The 19584-nt window shown below is 38.1% G+C and overlaps 2 protein-coding genes across 2 annotated transcripts; both read left to right on the forward strand.

The window, feature by feature from the left end:
- The first annotated feature begins 5571 nt into the window (after positions 1–5571).
- Positions 5572–8766, forward strand: LOC140232861 (uncharacterized). The gene is made up of 2 exons (XM_072312976.1): positions 5572–7658; positions 7749–8766. The coding sequence occupies exons 1-2, from the start codon at positions 5572–5574 to the stop codon at positions 8764–8766; spliced, it is 3105 nt and encodes a 1034-aa protein (XP_072169077.1).
- Positions 8767–12108: 3342 nt separating this feature from the next.
- Positions 12109–18529, forward strand: LOC140246750 (sulfotransferase 1A1-like). Its single transcript, XM_072326090.1, is given in 8 exon segments — positions 12109–12180; positions 12182–12205; positions 12207–12381; positions 13035–13294; positions 13838–13949; positions 15579–15679; positions 17946–18126; positions 18420–18529. Coding segments are annotated over 8 exon segments (1035 nt in total).
- Positions 18530–19584: the final 1055 nt, after the last annotated feature.

Below are 19584 nucleotides of genomic sequence, written 5' to 3' on the forward strand. Positions count from 1 at the left end.
GATCACGAGATGACTGCAATTATGCAAACGCGCAAGAACGCAACCTCTTTCTGAAATATTGCCCTCGGGTGTTGTTCATCAGGAATATGTATATGATATTATATATGTGTATATATATATATATATATATATATATATATATATATGTGTATATATATATATATATATATATATATATATATATATATGTATATTATGTGGGGCCTATATATTATTCATGCATAAATCAAGACTTCACACTAACCTGTTGTTTTCTTGTTATGGTGGTCTGACAATGTAATTTTGTGGCGCCTAAAATGAAGGAAAACATAAAAAGCACATTTTAAAAAAGACCCCACAAAATAGACTGGGTTAAGCACATGTTAAAGGGCGTGATCTGGCAACCCTGGTACCTAGCTGAAATGCGTGGGGCTGTCGTGGGACATACTTCAGACATAGTCGCATTGCTAAACGGCAATGACGAAGCAAAAATCATTTGCCGCAAGCTAGCTAATATTATTAGAGTGACTATACACATATGTGTATATAATTGTCCATATTTCACCATTCATTGTATTCACCCCGACTTTGGTGAATTTTTGTAATCTTCGCTGAAACACAGTATGGCATATTCTAAGTGAACATATTATTTTCTCTTCGATTTTTCATTTGGGCACTAGAGTGACAGAATAGTCTTAAGATAATGTTTGATTTGATTTGATTTGACTAGATTGATTTGATTAAATGGTTTCTGTAGCAGCATCATATATGCACAAAACAAAGGTACAAACTATCATGTGAACGCAGGGAAGCAACTCTGTTGGGCACAAAATTGTTATACGAAATAAGCAGAGGCAATAGCAGAAGTTTTACAACTTAACCAAAAGTTTTACGCGCTTACAGCCCTGGTATTGGTATAGGACCTCCCTGGTATAGCAAATACATTGCACATCAAGTTTGCTGCTTCAAGAGGCTTGTTCGAGGGTGAAAAGGAGAAAGGGAGTAAAAAAAATGTTACATATACAAACAAAGCATAAGGGTACTGACAAGTCCCTGTCCTATTTTTTATAAGTATAGGAGAAAGTGTGTTCCAAAGGAACGGACAGGTTCAATATATAGCCTCTCCGCTCAATTGAACACTGTGGAGAATCTACAGTATGTTGCCACATCGTAATATGATAGCACTAGTACAATTGAGCAACAACAATGGTGTGGTCTTTAACATCAATTATTTTAGATATGATGACATTTAATCCTTCAATAAAACCGAACTTTACATCGTGTCACTTTGGCAACAGGTTTTTGTTCCTGTAAGCCATCACTATATTTATGGTCATGGAAAAGAGTCAAGTTGTAGAGTAAAGATTTTGCAATAATACCCTTTCAACATACATTGGTGCTGAATGATTTTCAGAAATATTCTTAGACGAAATAATTGGATTTTTTTTCCAGGCATTTTTTCTTTCATAATTATATGCGATGATGGAGAGCATCAGTCAGATGTTGTGCCATTAAATGTCTCCATACTATTGAGTTTTCATGTGATTATGTTCTCATGCTATCTTAACTTCGATGTACTTTTTAAATAAAGAAAATTCTACTTTTTAAATGTCTTTGATAACGTTGAAAATGTTGTTTGGTTTGGTTGGTTTGGTTTCTCTCTGCATTTTCTTTCACCAAATACAATAACAAATGAAAACAAAGTGATACAGAGTATGCATAAAAAAAAGGAGAGTATGATATACAAATCAATATAAGAAATGTCAATTTCATAACAACATCAGTCTGTGATATGAATCAAAGCAACCTGTTAAGGCATACTGTATTCACTGATTATTATGAACAAAGGAGAAATCAGAACAGAGGACCGCCATCATAAAGCAGAGCTTGACGTGAATGAGGCCCTATCTTAAATATACGAATATTAAAACATCAATAAAACTACACATAAAACTCTTAATCTTAGAGTTATATTCCAAACACATTTTGCTATAAAAAAAAAAGAACAAGATTATGATTATTAAGCTACTGTGATTGTGTTTGGCTTCATTAAATTGAATTGAATTGAATTGAATTGAATTGAATTCAAAACGAAGAACAACGGAAAAGAAAAGGAAAACAGTGACTTGGTGCTTTTAAAGAAAAAGAAAAAAGGACGCCGCACCGTTGACTACTGGCAAATAGAAGTACACGTGGGTGCAAGTAACAGTGCGTCGTGTGTGCAGGTGACAGTGCAAGAGAGTATGAATGCTCTTTGTGTCATAAGAATTACCACATCATTATTATCATAATCTATGCATTATCTTAATAGTATCGACTTCTAACAGCCTTGTTCAAACTTCAATAAACCACTTGATTTTGATAAGTATGAGTACTTTCGTACATGGTATTGTGTTTCTGTGTGCCGTGTTGATCCAACCTTGGACTCTGAAGCTGATGACTCGGATTCAGTCTTGAGCGTGGTTATAATTGAGTCGGTTACATCAACCCTGCTTTCCGATATCACACCTCAGAACCTGTCGAAATCTACTGGACTCTCACTTTTTAGCGTTGTAATGAATACGAGAATTCATTCAGCCAATGAAGTTCGAGTGATGGCTCACATTTCTACAAGCTTATGTTTTACTTGGGTCTCTCTTTTCCAATAACGCCATTATTTCGAACAGAAATTACTCACACAAGTTATATGCCCATTTATTATTGTATTACATTGCACGTTTTGTTTTCTTTTAATCTGTATCAATAACCGTATGTGTTATTGGAAATAAGATTTCATTTGAACTGAATGTCGCTGATACTGAACATCAAAGTCAATCTTTTCTTTAATTGATTTATCTCATATTATGTCATAAACGTTGCAATGACTGTTATGGAAGGAATTCAGTCTCAAGCGTGTTTTTTTTTTTTTTTTTTTTTTTAAATCTAAACCCTTCTTAATTAGGTCCTTATCTCTTTGGGGCTTGACTTGCCAAAATCGTGAGCATATTATAATAGATAAGACTCATTCCGCCGTTTTAGTTTTAGTAGCATGACAAGGTTCAGCATATCAAAAGGCGATGCTACATTGAAGAAGAAAAGTAGAGCGATAATAGCCTGCGCGATGGTGTTTGTTTTATTTCGGCCAGTTGTAGCACCGCGTGGAGTATAATAATTCCGTACGTGTGTTTGTTTTTATAAAAGCATCACAATCAGAGATCAATGTAGATGTGCATACACGTAGAGTAAGTGCTGAACGGCCTTTCATTCATCTCTCAGCTCTTTCAGTTTACCCATCACAATCTGGTAAGTATCATAAAATGTAGTTCCACCGAATATCCGATAGAATCTTCACGAATGAAGGACGCAGGTTTCCATAGAAAAAGGAAAAATCAAACTTACTGCCGCCAAATCGTAAATGGGTTCCCTCTACTGATGTTTGTGTTCACATACGGTGCTTTAGAGTCTCACAACGGCATTGAATGAAATCCTCAGCCTATATTCAAAGGCTCAGCAATTTACACGAATGCCTCTTGCTTTTCATTTCGTTCCTGACAATGCCCTAAACTGTGTATGTTTCTGAACATGGAAGAAATTATCATTATAAATAATAGTTGTGATAGTGTATATCCCAGTCCCATTCACTATTTCCACCTGTCGTTCAAAGTTTGGAGAAAACCATGTGACACAAAGTTGCATATAGTATATAGCTTTGGTCGTCATTATTAGAACTGTATTTGTCAATTTATGATAAAAATACTAATTTACTTTGATGAAACTGTTGTGTGAATATTCTGAAATACAACACTTTTTTAAGGACTTTATGTAAACTAAACCGAACGTCTTGAGATACATTTTGTGTTGTTATTTTTCTATTTATGGATAGTGTGGATGTGTAGCGTCCCTATTTCAGGAGCACTTTTTATCCGTGTCACTACAGCTATGTGTAGTGAGATATAAGTCCAAGGACTTTGTTATGTAACAAGTCAAGACTAACTGTGTGTGAAACAGGTCTGAATTGACTAGGCTATACAAGAACCCCAATGTCAAGATAAGCCCCCTCTCCTTCCGGAGTTAAGGTAAACATTATATAAAGACCCCTTTGTTTCATCCCAAGTTTAAGAGGTGGTCAGTGTTTGGAAGTACCCCCCCTGTGTAACAGTGTATAGAAAGTTCAGTATAGCCAAGGACTCTGTGAAGTGCAGTTGTGTCCAGAAAAAGAAGGCAAATGCTGTGATGCCAGTAAGGCCCGAATGCGGTAAGAAACAATTCCTCACTATGTATTGTGTATAGTCATTGTATATATTCCATATGTGCTTTCTATGTTGTAAGAAAGTTAGTTAGATGATGCTAACTATGTAAGATACTGACTTTAGTAGACAAAGGAGTTGTGGTTCAGGTGGATGTATGCTCCCATGAGTGCTTGTCTTTGTTTGTGTGTGAGTAGTGCATGCATATGAGTAGTGTGTGGAGATCAGGTGAATGCTATTGCTGTGTGAATTGTAGTGTTCAAACTTTTATAAGTAATTAGTATAGATGTCAGTGATTATCATGCACATGACCTAGTAACATTTATAATCACAGATTTTAGAGTAGAACAACTCTGGGATAAATAGACGATATTTCATATCCTCAGTCTTTTTCATGCTTGTGATATATTAGTAACATATAATAGTAGGTGAGAGAGTAATTATAGTTACATGCACTCCGTATAGTCAGATTATTGGTATTTCAGCAAGACACACATAATGAGAGGAAAAGTGTAACTGTCTACATTTTTATGTGATGTAGCAATGTCAGTTGGTATAATTAAACACATTATCTGACAAACAGATACAGATAAAGGAAGTTAGTTAAATAAGTGAGAGGAATATATATATATATATATATATATATATGTATATATACACACCAGAGTTAGTGTGTATTCAAATCCCAATGTGAACTCAAAACAGTCTGCAAGATTATATAAAAATATTTCAGTAAATTGGATTATAGTCAAGAGTTATAACTATTTTTGATTAGGTGCATTTTAATGATATTTGATAGCATATATTCATATGTTATTATAATGTTCTCTACGTAGAGTGAAGTGAAATAAGTTGTCATAATGCTGTCTATGACAAAGCACGAAAGTTATGACACAAATATAAATTACCTGATATTGTATTTTGGTTATTATTCATGGAAATATAAAGTTAATTCTGAGATATCACGAGTGTGTATTCACAGTGATAAAGTTGACATTTACACCATGATATACATGTACGTGCAGATTTTGATATTACTGTTTTATTACCTTGTTATATGAGTGTAAACAAGTATGCATTGAGTGTGTATATTGTTTTTATTGTTACAGATTGTTATCTCAAGATCGATGACAAGTTTGGATTCAAGAATTAAACCGGATTTAGCTGTAACCTATGTTTCCAGTGTCATCTGTTGCATCTTGCGAATAACGATACAGGGCATATCACAGTGAACTGAAACTCCCCAGCAACTAGTTGTAGCTGGGGCAGCCACAATAACAATCGCAAGGGATAACAATTGCAAGTGCAATTGGACAGATATAACCGTGATCAAGTGATTGAACAGGTGTTGAAAGGTATCGTGACAATGGCTACCAGTGTTACTAGTGCGGAAAATGTTCCAGTAGTCACAGAACAGACGAGTGTCAAGAGTGTCAAGGTGGCAAGTGCTGCAGGATCAAGACGCTCAGTAAAAAGTGAAAAATTGGTTGACGCCTTCAATGCGGAGATGGAGGTTATGGATCAGGAGGAGGAATTAGCACGCATCAAAGCTGAACATGAGTATGCTCAGAAGATGCAGGCAGCAGAGCGTAAGCTAAGAAAGTTGAAACTGATCAAGGAACACAAGGAGAGATTGGCTCAATTAGAAGAGGAAGATGATCTTTCTCATTCTGGAGATGCAGATATTCAGCTTCCTGAGGAGAGCAAAAGTGAATCAATCCAGAGGTTTCTCGATTCCCAGGAGGAAAAGAAGGACCCAGCAGCCACTCCTATCCCTCGTGTTGAGACAATGGTAAAGAAACCTACTGATGTCAATCGAGGATCTACACCATGTGGTCTACAGAGGGTCGCTGAGTCCTTGGTTGAAGTCGCCAAGTCGATTGGCATGCAGAATGCCAGTGCGCAGCAGGTCGCTATGACAAGTCAACTTCCAGGAATCGACCTTCCAGTCTTCAGTGGAGATCCTCTGCTTTACCCTCTCTGGAGAAATGCTTTTGGTAGTCTGGTTGACAGTAAGCCACTTCCGCTCTCAATGAAGTTGCACTTCCTCAGCAAGTCAGTGGCTGGGACACCAAAGCGAGCGGTTGAGCGATACCTCCTTTTGGGAACTGAGGATGCGTATGAAAGGGCATGTGCCACACTAGCAGAGCGCTATGGAAGTCCAAGCGTTGTCTCCTCGGCGTTCTTGGAGAAACTCAACACATGGCCAAGAGTTGGTGACAGAGATGCAACTGGATTGTCAAACTTCTCTGATTTCCTTGACCAGGTTGGAGCAGCGAAGCTTACCATACCCACCCTCAATATCCTCGACTTCCCGCAAGAGAATGTTAAGTTGCTGGAGAAGCTGCCATCATACCTTGAAAGGCAGTGGCGGGAGGAGATTATAAGGTGGAGAGGACGCGGATACGGTGACTACCCACCCTTTGCAAGGTTTGCTGACTTTGTGAGAAACGCAGCTTGCAAGGCCAACATACCAGAATTGGAAAGTTTAAAGCGAGAATCCAGGTTCAAGCAAGCCACTTTTGGTCAAAGCCAGACAAAGTCTTCTGGTAGGACAATGATGACATCAGGTTCCAAGGTGAGCCAACATGGAGAGTATTCCTCTTGTCCTTTCTGCAAGAAGGAACACTATCTTGACGAGTGCCAAGATTTCAAGAAAAGGGAGTACTCTGACAGGAAGAAGTTCTTCTTTGAAAGACGGCTGTGCATGGGATGCGGAATGGATGACAGACACCGAGTCAAGGACTGTCCTCAACGCAAGACATGCCAGGTATGCAAGGGCAGTCACCTGACATCACTCCATCGTCCAGACCAGTTGCCAAAGGAGAAGGTGTCTTCAAACTGCATCAGTGTCTGTCACCTCCCAGATCAGGAAGGAAAAGATCATGCAATGATTGTGCCTGTGTGGGTGCGACACGCCGATGACCCAGGCAGGGAGTTCCTGCAATATGCTATCCTGGATGACCAATCCAATGTTGGATTCATCACTAGAGAGCTGTGCGACAAAATGGGGGTCAAGGGTCCTGAAACTGATCTGCAACTTACCACAATGCAGAGCACATCTATTGTCAAAACAACAAGGGTGTCTGGAGTGCAAGTCCTGGACTTCAACAGAGATCAAGTGATCGACCTGCCACCTTTGTATACGAGGGATGCAGTACCAGCCAGCAGATCCCAGATACCAAAGTCAGAGGTAGTCAAGCACTGGCCGCACCTGGAGTCAGTGGCTCACAAGTTGATGCCATACAACAAGAACGTTAAAGTTTCCTTGCTAATTGGAAACGACTGTCCTCGTGCCATACGACCAAGGGAAGTGTTAGCAGGTGGTGATGATGACCCTTATGCCCTGAGGACATCACTTGGATGGGGAGTCGTGGGAAGAGTGTGCCAAACACCGTCTCAGAAAGATGATGTAGTATGCAACCGCATCTTGGCAAAGGAGATCCTCAATCCGCAAGCCATCCATGAGCCCATGGCTAACCAAGTTAAGCAGATAAGGCGTCTGACAGATCCAGATGCATGATTCCATGTGGAAACTGAAAGCAACCCAGCAGATGATGCTTCACGTGGACTGTCATCGAAGGAGCTCACAACAGATGATCGCTGGCTGAAAGGTCCAGAGTTCCTTTGGAGAGATGGCGTCTTCCATGGGGAACCAGTAGAATCTGTCCAGGTGAACAACAATGACCCAGAGGTCAAGGTAGCAGCTACAATGACGACTGCCGCATCAGAGAAATGTAGAGCATTTCCAGATCACTTTGAGACATGTAGGCTGACGAGCGTTTCTTCTTGGCATCGAGCAAAGAAGGCTGTTGCTCGCAGTTTCCAGCTGAAATCGACACTTCGGAAGCAAGCCCAGGAAATGTCACCCAAACCAGCGGAGATGAACCAGACTGAGGTGCAGGAGTACCTCCTTCAGAATGGGTGTGACTGGGTCCCATTTGTAATCAATGTACCTCATGCTTTTCACATGGGTGGCGTTTGGGAAAGGCAAATAAGGACTGTTCGTCGTGTCCTAGAACCTCTTCTGAAGTCACTGGGAAGTCAGACATTCATGACCGAGGCAGAGGCAATCGTCAACTCAAGGCCTCTGACGACTGGTAACCTGAGCGACCATGGCGCACCAGAACCTCTAACCCCGAACCACATCCTGACGATGAAGGCTAGGATCGCTCTTCCCCCTCCTGGTGTGTTCCAGCGCGAGGACAGCTATGCTCGCAAATGGTGGCGAAGATTCCAGTATGCAGCCAATGAGTTCTGGGCTAGGTGGAAGAAGAAGTACCTGCAGGAGTTGAAGTCTCGACAGAAGTGGGTCCGTGCCGAGAGAAACCTGGCTGTTGGCGACATCGTGATCGCGAAGGAAGGCAACGAAGCTCGCTGCTGGTGGCCCCTCGCACGCGTCATCAACGCCTATCCTAGCAAGAATGGGTGTGTACGTAAGGTAAAGATCTTGATGGCTGACAGGTCATTGGACAATGAAGGAAAGCGACAACGCCAACCAACTGAACTTGACAGACCGGTCAGTAAATTAGTTTTGCTTCTTCCTGCTGAAGATAAGTAAGTCACACAGAAGACCAAGGGATTCCCATACAAGGAGCCAGACTATTTTCACATAATTGATTAATGTTTGAGGCTCTGGATACCTAAACCAAATTGTATTTCAATACTGTCAATGAAAATAATGCATAAGCGAGATGCACTTTGCATCAATAGTTGAATACATTACAAAATGATGGTTTTGTATTTTGGATGCTAGCAGCATTCATACTCTACTTGATTAAGCCTTTGTTTTATGTGCTAGCAGAGTGTGTTGTTTCTTTACATAGGTTTGAAAGATCCAAAATTGGTCGGCATGATATTTTTGAAATATGTATATTAACATGAATTTGTAGTAAATGGTATTACCATTTAAAGGAGCCATGTCACTACAGCTATGTGTAGTGAGATATAAGTCCAAGGACTTTGTTATGTAACAAGTCAAGACTAACTGTGTGTGAAACAGGTCTGAATTGACTAGGCTATACAAGAACCCCAATGTCAAGATAAGCCCCCTCTCCTTCCGGAGTTAAGGTAAACATTATATAAAGACCCCTTTGTTTCATCCCAAGTTTAAGAGGTGGTCAGTGTTTGGAAGTACCCCCCCCCCCCTGTGTAACAGTGTATAGAAAGTTCAGTATAGCCAAGGACTCTGTGAAGTGCAGTTGTGTCCAGAAAAAGAAGGCAAATGCTGTGATGCCAGTAAGGCCCGAATGCGGTAAGAAACAATTCCTCACTATGTATTGTGTATAGTCATTGTATATATTCCATATGTGCTTTCTATGTTGTAAGAAAGTTAGTTAGATGATGCTAACTATGTAAGATACTGACTTTAGTAGACAAAGGAGTTGTGGTTCAGGTGGATGTATGCTCCCATGAGTGCTTGTCTTTGTTTGTGTGTGAGTAGTGCATGCATATGAGTAGTGTGTGGAGATCAGGTGAATGCTATTGCTGTGTGAATTGTAGTGTTCAAACTTTTATAAGTAATTAGTATAGATGTCAGTGATTATCATGCACATGACCTAGTAACATTTATAATCACAGATTTTAGAGTAGAACAACTCTGGGATAAATAGACGATATTTCATATCCTCAGTCTTTTTCATGCTTGTGATATATTAGTAACATATAATAGTAGGTGAGAGAGTAATTATAGTTACATGCACTCCGTATAGTCAGATTATTGGTATTTCAGCAAGACACACATAATGAGAGGAAAAGTGTAACTGTCTACATTTTTATGTGATGTAGCAATGTCAGTTGGTATAATTAAACACATTATCTGACAAACAGATACAGATAAAGGAAGTTAGTTAAATAAGTGAGAGGAATATATATATATATATATATATATATATATATGTATATATACACACCAGAGTTAGTGTGTATTCAAATCCCAATGTGAACTCAAAACAGTCTGCAAGATTATATAAAAATATTTCAGTAAATTGGATTATAGTCAAGAGTTATAACTATTTTTGATTAGGTGCATTTTAATGATATTTGATAGCATATATTCATATGTTATTATAATGTTCTCTACGTAGAGTGAAGTGAAATAAGTTGTCATAATGCTGTCTATGACAAAGCACGAAAGTTATGACACAAATATAAATTACCTGATATTGTATTTTGGTTATTATTCATGGAAATATAAAGTTAATTCTGAGATATCACGAGTGTGTATTCACAGTGATAAAGTTGACATTTACACCATGATATACATGTACGTGCAGATTTTGATATTACTGTTTTATTACCTTGTTATATGAGTGTAAACAAGTATGCATTGAGTGTGTATATTGTTTTTATTGTTACAGATTGTTATCTCAAGATCGATGACAAGTTTGGATTCAAGAATTAAACCGGATTTAGCTGTAACCTATGTTTCCAGTGTCATCTGTTGCATCTTGCGAATAACGATACAGGGCATATCACAGTGAACTGAAACTCCCCAGCAACTAGTTGTAGCTGGGGCAGCCACAATCCGGGTTATCAAATCTGTACTTGCCATTAATCAAGGTCCACCCCTCAAGGTCATAAAAATGTTTCCAATGTATCTCGTCAGACATTGCTATCGATTCGAACAATGAATTAACTGTACGCACTATGACTTAGGTCAGATTTTATTACAATTATAGAAAATATGAATTTCGTCGAGATGACTTAAATGGCCTTTGTAGAATTTATTGCTCTTTCAAGGAAATGTTGGTCAGTAATATTTTCTAATGCAACAAAAGTGTATGCTCACGTAGGCCTACTTGTCGCGTATGCAGTCTTAGCAATAATGATCAAAGTCCAAGTATACACAGGTCCTTGTATGAACAATGATGCGGCTCTTTTTAGGTCTAACCTGATTGTTAATGGAAGACTTTACATATTATATTTCTTTACTACCTTTGTAGTATCCGTGTATACTTCGTCTCTCAAATCTACACACATGAAGCGATTATAGCTGCTCAGTGATTTCCCTCTTAATAGTTGTGCATGTATACGAAAATGAGAAGTATATGTATTACCATTTTCGCAAACTGCCTATCAGGTTTAACCAATTCGATGGGTTTAACTCCCATCTAACTTTTTCGCTTGCCAACACAAAATTATGTGAGATAGAGTCATCTTTTGATCCTTCGTGACCGTGAATTAATATCCGAACACTCACGCTCGATGCTGAGAAAGAAGTATGACCAGACTAACCTTCGGAACATGATTTCTTCCGGAAGATATTTGCTTCCTACGTAAAACACCAGTACAATATATCAAATTTTGAGGCAACGAGGCGAGCGTCGAATATAAATATAAATGTACACGGAAGAATAATGACGGAGCATTTTGAAACATGTTTCATTTTAACTGCACTATGCAGTGCATGTCGAACATCAAAATCACCTCCTATCCAGAAACTTCGATCCCATCCACTGACCAGCCATGTGTATTCCCTCTTTAACTTGGATGTTGTTCAATGCTGTATTACCAAATTGAGGCCTAATCGATTATTGTGTCGAAACTGAAATGGGGTTAACTCTATAAAGACCAAAGGGGGCATATTGTCCCCCCCCCCTCATATTTTCGTTTGTCACAAAAAGCAATAACTATGTACATTGAGTCTCATGTCGATGGTGACTACTACGAAAGTTTGTTTCTTCCTTTCCATTATCAATTTAAAAAAAGATTATAAGCAAGTTTTGTAGCAGTATTGAACAACATAGTCGTTAAAATTATAGTATGCAAACATTCATGAGATAACGAAGCCTTTGATCATATAAATTAGGCCCTACCTATAGTAGATGTTGTTAAGATAAACGAGCATTTTACAGATAAAGCACTTTTGCAAAGGTACATGCTTACAGTAAACATACTCTAGATGACCGCAGGAGATTGCCATGAACCTACATACTTGATATACTGTAAGCAGAGCTCCTTTGTTCTCTATCCACGTACGTGATTTCAGAATCGACACGTAGGCCCTACAACTCGGTGAAAATGACCGAGGCTTCGAACCTAGCGTACGTCATGGGTCACCACGAATACAAAGGGATCTGGTACCCGAATATTGTGTTGGACTCCAGCATCGAAGCTTTGCAGACGTTTGAAGTACGCCCAGACGATGTGTGGGTCGTAACCTATCCCAAAGCAGGTGGGACAATAAAGTTCTTGACGTTTGAATTTAGGTGACCAATGCCATCTAAACGGATGAAAAAAGGTGGTCTGTAGAAAATTTCCTCCTCTTGTGAAATCTTAATACTGCCCATTATTGACAAGTCTACAATGCCTCTAAGTCTCTTTTTTTTTTCGCCAGGAGTTAGTAGAGTATCACCTTTGTTCCATTTAATGTTCGACATCGATTTGTCCTTCTAATCTTTCTATAACCGTTACTTAAGGGCTTCTTTTCCGAAGGGAAAGGATCCATGGCGTTTTTATCCTGCGACAATATTGCTCCCTTGCAATATCTGCATGCTAATCCAATATTTTACCCACAAACATAACCCTAATTGTTCTCCTCATATCGAACTAAACCTGAAAACCCTATCACAACCCGGACCTTAATCCTAAATCCTTGGAGATAATAAGACCGGAGCAATTGTCGCATCAGGAGCAAATGTCATGTCACCCGACGAGAAAAGTTTTACAAGGAAAACAATAAGAAGCATGTATGAAAGTAAACACACACAAACACACACACAAGGAAACACAGATATAACTTTGTATACAATTTTACGAAATTCCTTTATTATACGTGAGAAGGTGCAGCTAATCCAAAGACCAAATACCTTAATATTCAATTGCCAGGAACCCACTGGATGTTGGAAATTGTTGGTCTCATCCTCTCGGACGGTTACCCAGAGAAAATTGACCGATCTTCCAGCTCTACTCTTATTGAAATGATCGATCTGGACCAGAAACTACCGGTTACTAAGGAGGAGGAAGAACAGAATCCTCCAGACATGGCGCCATTCATGGAGAAGATAAAGAAAGCGCACTCACCGAGAGTCATCCAAACCCACCTCAGACTGAAATACATGCCCCAAGACTTGCTGAAGAAAGCTAAGGTTTGTCATAGTCATAGTGTCTCACGATATTTCACACCTGTAAGTGCTATTTGTAATGGACTATGATGATAGTAATAATGATAACCATTTCGGACTATCACACTGTGAAAATCAGATACAAAACTATTTTGTCGCAAATTCATGGTCAACAAGAAACGCTGGATTTAACAAGAATTATTAGGACATAAAATATGCTTAGTTCAAAGTCTTTCCTAATTATCCAGCAGACACCGGCTACAATAAACGGATTGGCGTATAAATCAGTGTGTTTGTACTACATGAGTTCACAGTTCAATATCTCATGTAACGTGTATGCTCGACAAACATCCCTGTTTACTCGGATGTCATAGCTCGTAAATGGTTTTGGCAACAATCATAATCATATCAGTACAAGAACATGTTATATTGCTCGAAACTCGCTACTCATCTAGCTATTGCTTCCTTAGAATAATCGCTTATATAATCTGTCACACCATGTTCCATTGTAATTATATACGAACCACTGTTGCAAGTGAAATCCTAACCACATTTTCTTCTATCAAGGTGATATACGTTGGTCGCAACCCGAAGGACACTGCCGTCTCGTGGTACAAGTTTCTTAAAGATGACGTTCCCCTCACCTGGGAATCTGTCGTCCAGCAAGCTATGGATGGAAGTCAGTCTTAAAGGGGAAATGCAGTCCAAATTAGTATGATAGAAAGAGAAAAATAGTACGAGTTCAACTGTATAATTTTGATCGAGATCGGGTCATATCCTCACAACTTGCCATATAATTTGTACATAAAATTTTGAAATTTCCAGATTTTCATTAAAATGCAATTATGCCCGAGGCTCAAATCCTGGTATTTCTAACTGATCACTATTCTGAAATTATTAAACTAGGAATAACATCATATTTCAGACTTCAATGACAGAAACATTGAATTTTCGTCATTTTTTCTATGTGCATGATCAGTGGAAAGTTGTGAGGTTATGATATGATAAGCTCACTCATTTGCATATTCATATCCACTGTACAAGAACTGTTTTGCAGAAATTAGCAAAACGTCAAAATGTCATAACTTCCTTATTTGTCCTCCAATTTAAGCCATACTTTTACCGTTGAACTCATAAGATTTTACTCTTTTTTATCAGACTAGCTTATTTTTGGACTGGATTTCCCCTTGAACAATTTCTATTTCTGATCACAGAAAATGACTCTAAAAAAATCAGATATTAAGCAAAACAACCAAATACCAGTGAGTTTCTTTCACATGTTTTAGTTTGTTTGTTTGTTGTTGTTGGTTTTTTTTTGGGGGGGGTGTTTTTTAAGCATTCTTGCTTATGTTCATAATGAATGTTATGAGAACATGATAAGATTTAAAGGGACTGTACAGATCTGGTTGAGGTGAGGATTCAGCTTGAAACGTTTTGCGAGATATTTAAAAACTACTCAATGAAATGTTAAAGAGCATACAATAAGTCTAAGGGGAATCAAAAGTTTATTTGATGAAAATTTATTTTGAAATGACTGAGGTATCTAAAAAGAAGGTAAAACAAAGAGATCCTACGTAAAGTCGCGGACTGTCAATTCTATTGGGATCGCTTTTTTTTGTTGATGTCTTAGCCATTTCAAGACCAATTTCCATCAAATAAACGTTGAATCCTTCTTGAAATTTCATGCTCTTTCATATTTCATAAGAGGTTTTTCATTATCTCTCCAAAAATGTTATAAACCTGACCAAAACTATACAATCCCTTTAATAGTGTATAGCATGATAATGGACAAGAATCTTGACATCCAGACGAAGGGCCTGAGTTATTTGGACAAGCTGTTTTGAAGATATTCCTTATATAGACTCACGTGTAAAAATGGGGTACCTTCTAATGCCTATGCGTAGGGTAATAATGATCGTAGGCCCCTCTGCATGGTAGCATTGAAAAAGTTACCCTGGACAAAATATAACCAAGACTTTTATAATGATGTACCAAGACACCTGGTAGAATAATTAAGAAAATATTGTGTGTTTTTTTGTTTTGTTCTTGTTTGTTTGTTTGTTTGCACGTGTGATGATTATAACTACATATCCGCAACAAATATGTTGGTAAAGATCACGAGAAAAGTGCAGATGCCAATGTGAACAAGAGTTGATGAAAGAACAGAGTAACATGTAATATCAGAGACATACCATCTCTTATCTAAACAAAATAGAGGCCTACGATGCCTTACATATCTTAATCCTAACAATGCAAGCTTGCTTCATCTATCGAATCAATGTCCACTTTCACTTTATATTACCACCAGCCATTGAGTACGGACCTTGGGCAGACCATGTCAAAGAATTCTGGGAAATTCGTCAACACTACGATAACCTCCTCATCGTGTTCTACGAAGACATTCTGCGGGTATGTGAGTATCATTCTGTCCGTTGATAGTAAGTGAGCAATGTAATGTGCTGGAACGGGGGGGGGGGGGATGGGGGAGGAGCAATTCAAGCATTCAAAAATTGTCCGCATTTTTATAAAAAGTGCACTCTATGTATTTTGCTCATATTGAATAAAGTCGTATTTTGTCGTCTTCATTTGATATTTCTTCTATTTTTGTTTCTCATTTTTGAGACTTTTTTGTTCTCATATATCCAGTGCCCTGACAGGGTATATCATACTGGGAGGATACAAAATTACTGAATCCTTCAAAGAGGGCATAATATGTGTTTTATTCCGATAAAGGGTATTTTAATGGCCCCTATTGTGCGCGAAATTTCCAGAATTTAAAAGTGTACCAATTATATCCTCCATACATACTGTATGGGTGTTTACATTTGTTCACTTATTGACTAAATACCTTCCCCTTCCCGGATAGATAATCGATTACCTATATATCCCCTATACACTAACGAGGAACGTTGTAGTTGGGAAGACAACTGTTTTGTAAATCCCTTTATTCACCGGAACAAAACTATAGATATAGGCGTAAATAAGGGCTTGATCCCTCATTAAGTTTGCGTGCCCGCTCAGAAATTCCCAGAAGTGTTTCTGTTCTGAGTAAAACATGCCTGTTCTACGTCACTGGGAGTAACTGTCTTCCACTTACTTTGATAATTCACCACTCTTATTGAGAAGACGCAAAGTTGGTAAATTCTTCAACAAAGGGACTTGGTACCACAAATTTAAAAAAAAAAGAAGGAAACAAATTTCAAGCATTGGTGCCTTTGATACGATCCTGTTTGTTTTTTGTTGTTGTTGTTGTTTTTTATACAATGGTGCATACGGGACTACGAGTCGACAGGCTCGCTTGCGAACAAAAGTCATTAATTAGTTCATTATTGTTATCCATACAAACTCATATGCCAAGTCTATAAATGGCATTCGATTCATTCTTTTTTAAATCGAAATCCGTCTGCCTTTCCCCCCAATGAGAAACAAATTTAATCTCATTGAGAAAACCCCAAACTTGTCATAGCACATAAATCTTTATTGTGTAGTTTGTGTTATTGTGTATCTTAATGTGCAGTTTAATGCCCCGTCACTGTATACAGGCATGCTAGTCTGGAACCATTAAACTGCACATTACTTGAATATGAGACCATTCTGAAGCAAATAATTTTCACACAACAAGATATATAATGCACTCTTAAATGAATCCCACAAGAATTGGAACAATCATCCCCCAGCATTCCCACTGATTCCCACTGATCAGTTACTAGCTATTCCCTTTAAACCTGATGCATTATAGAACTTATGATTGTCTGGCGATCTTAGATGCAATTCTTAATTCTCCCAAATGATTTAAAATCATCTTAAAAACAACAACAGACTTTCTTTTTTTATTCCTAGCAATGTAGAACTCAAATTACTAACCGAATTGCTAGTTAATTCGTTCTCATATCACAAACCATAACTATTTACCCAAAGTATATTCTTCACTTTTCAGGCTTAGAATACAAGTTCTTAGATTGAGTCAGTGCTCTTTGTACATGGCTTTGGTATCGCTCCAAACTATAATACTGATTACTAAACTCTGTTACCATGGTTACTACCCCTTCTTTTCTCTTTTAACTTCTCCCTATTCAAGTATCCCCTTCCATAAACGTCCCTTACATTCGTCTTTGTCTTGATTGTTACGTTCCTTTTCTGTGTTTTTTTTTTTTCCCTCGGGTAAATGCTATTGCAAATACGCAAGATTCAAGTTGTCTATCTTTTTATATTTTGTTTCGTCAGTTAAGATAAGAGAGAATAACAAAATGCCACACATCGCCCAGAGACCATGATTCTAGTCCAAGCAACCTGCTTATTGATTACGGTTTCCGCCTCCACAGAGTTTGAGAGCAGGCTGCTTACAACCTCTAGATTTTATTCGTTTATCTTATAGGCCTAGATCTTACATTCTATTGAAGAACATCAACGTGAATATCGATAAAGAACTTTTAAGAAATTATTGGTCTCGTATAGAACTTATACGTGAATATGAAAAAAAAGGACTTTTATGGGATTATTGATCTCGTAAAACCTCAACTAATTGACGCTATAATATTCCATTTCATTCATTTCATTTCACTCCTTTCATTCCTAGAAATACTAGCCGTCAGTATTTCCACGTTTTTCAAAAACAAAATAGATCACGACCGATATGATGCAATATCTTATTGTTTGTTTGTTTGTTTGTTCTAAGGATCCTGTGAAACACACCCGTATGGTAGCAGAACACATAGGACGTCCACTGTCAGAAGAAGTGTTACAACGAGTTATCGAGAACAGCTCCTTGTCAGGAATGCGAAAGACCTACGAGAAGAGAGCTAAACAACTAAAGGAACCAGGGGCTGAGTTAGCTAGACTCAAATTCATCTCTAAAGGTAATCTACGACGTTCAGAGTCTCTCTTGTTTCAACTGAAACAAAAAGGTTCGCATGCATGCATGTCAATGTTATTTCACGATGTAACCAGAGGGTATGTTTGCATGGGTGTCACTTGATGTAAAAAGTGCGAACGTATGACTTTCACTTATTAGCTAAATAGGACGTTATCTTTATAAGTTTTATGTTGGATAGTATGAGTGCTCTTCGATATCACACTTGGAGGAGATAACACAATAAAGGGCTGTAAATGATTGTGTACTATAGTCACTTTTCAACTTCGTTCCACACAGGAAAGACGGGACAATGGAAGAACTATTTTACCGTGGCGCAGAACGAGCTTTTTGACGAGTACTTCCGGAAGGAAATGGATGGAGTTGATATCAAGGTCCCATTTGAATAAGATCACAAATTTGTCAACGTCCTGACGTCGATATTCTGGTTGGCAGTTCACGTGCGGACAACAATCATAGTACATGTACCAGCTAAGACTTAAGACATTTGATGAGATTACTAACGAACGGTCACTGAAACGTGCTTTAAAGACTTTCTGTAATTTGATTTACAAGACAAATCTTACCTAACACACAAGCACAATCTGTGATTTGTTTGTTTCTGTACCATCGTCACACGATACGCATAAAGCATCCTATCATGTAAACGCCAAGAATACAATTCTTTTTGGCACAAATATGATTATGCTAAGTAATTTACAGCGACATATTACACAGACACAAGGGCTTCAACCAACAGTTACTGCTCTCGTATAGCAAATAAAATGACGTTACTGCTTCGAAGTGACTTGCTTCGAGAGAAAGAAAGGAATATATAGATAGGTACATACAAATGATAATGACCAGCCCCTATCCTTGGAGAACGTGTTTTCATTGAATGGACATGTTCGATGTAACTCATTCTTCGGAGGAATATACTTTAGAGAACGCACATGTGTATTAACATTGTTGTGGCCTTTCACCAGAAATATATTAAACTTAAAACCTGTGACATTCAGCAGGATATACAGTAATAAAAGCACGACCTATATAGATTCTGCCAGCTTGATACCATACCGCTTATTGTTCCCATCACTCATCAATAAGTCTGGTTAAGAAAAAGAGTGCAGGTTGTAGTTTTATTCAATGCGTTTACCAGTTCTGCAACGTACCATAATGATATGATTATAGGGCCTATACATTGGTGTTCAAAACATTGAAACATTATTAGACGCAGTAGCTGGCATCTTTGTGGTAGGCAATTTTGTACAAATCTATACACGACGTTGGACAGTGTCCGTTGGTTTTTGTGTCTAGATACCACTTGTAATTTTTCGCCAATAAAATATCAAATGGCAAGTTCTACATGTAGTGTGCTTAAATGTTGTCGGAATGAATTTTTGATGAAGGCATTTCTTATACTTTTTCCAATATTGTGTTATGCATGAGGTAACTGCTTTGTCAT

Source organism: Diadema setosum, chromosome 1, assembly GCF_964275005.1.
Source record: "Diadema setosum chromosome 1, eeDiaSeto1, whole genome shotgun sequence".
Lineage (NCBI taxonomy): Eukaryota > Metazoa > Echinodermata > Echinoidea > Diadematoida > Diadematidae > Diadema > Diadema setosum.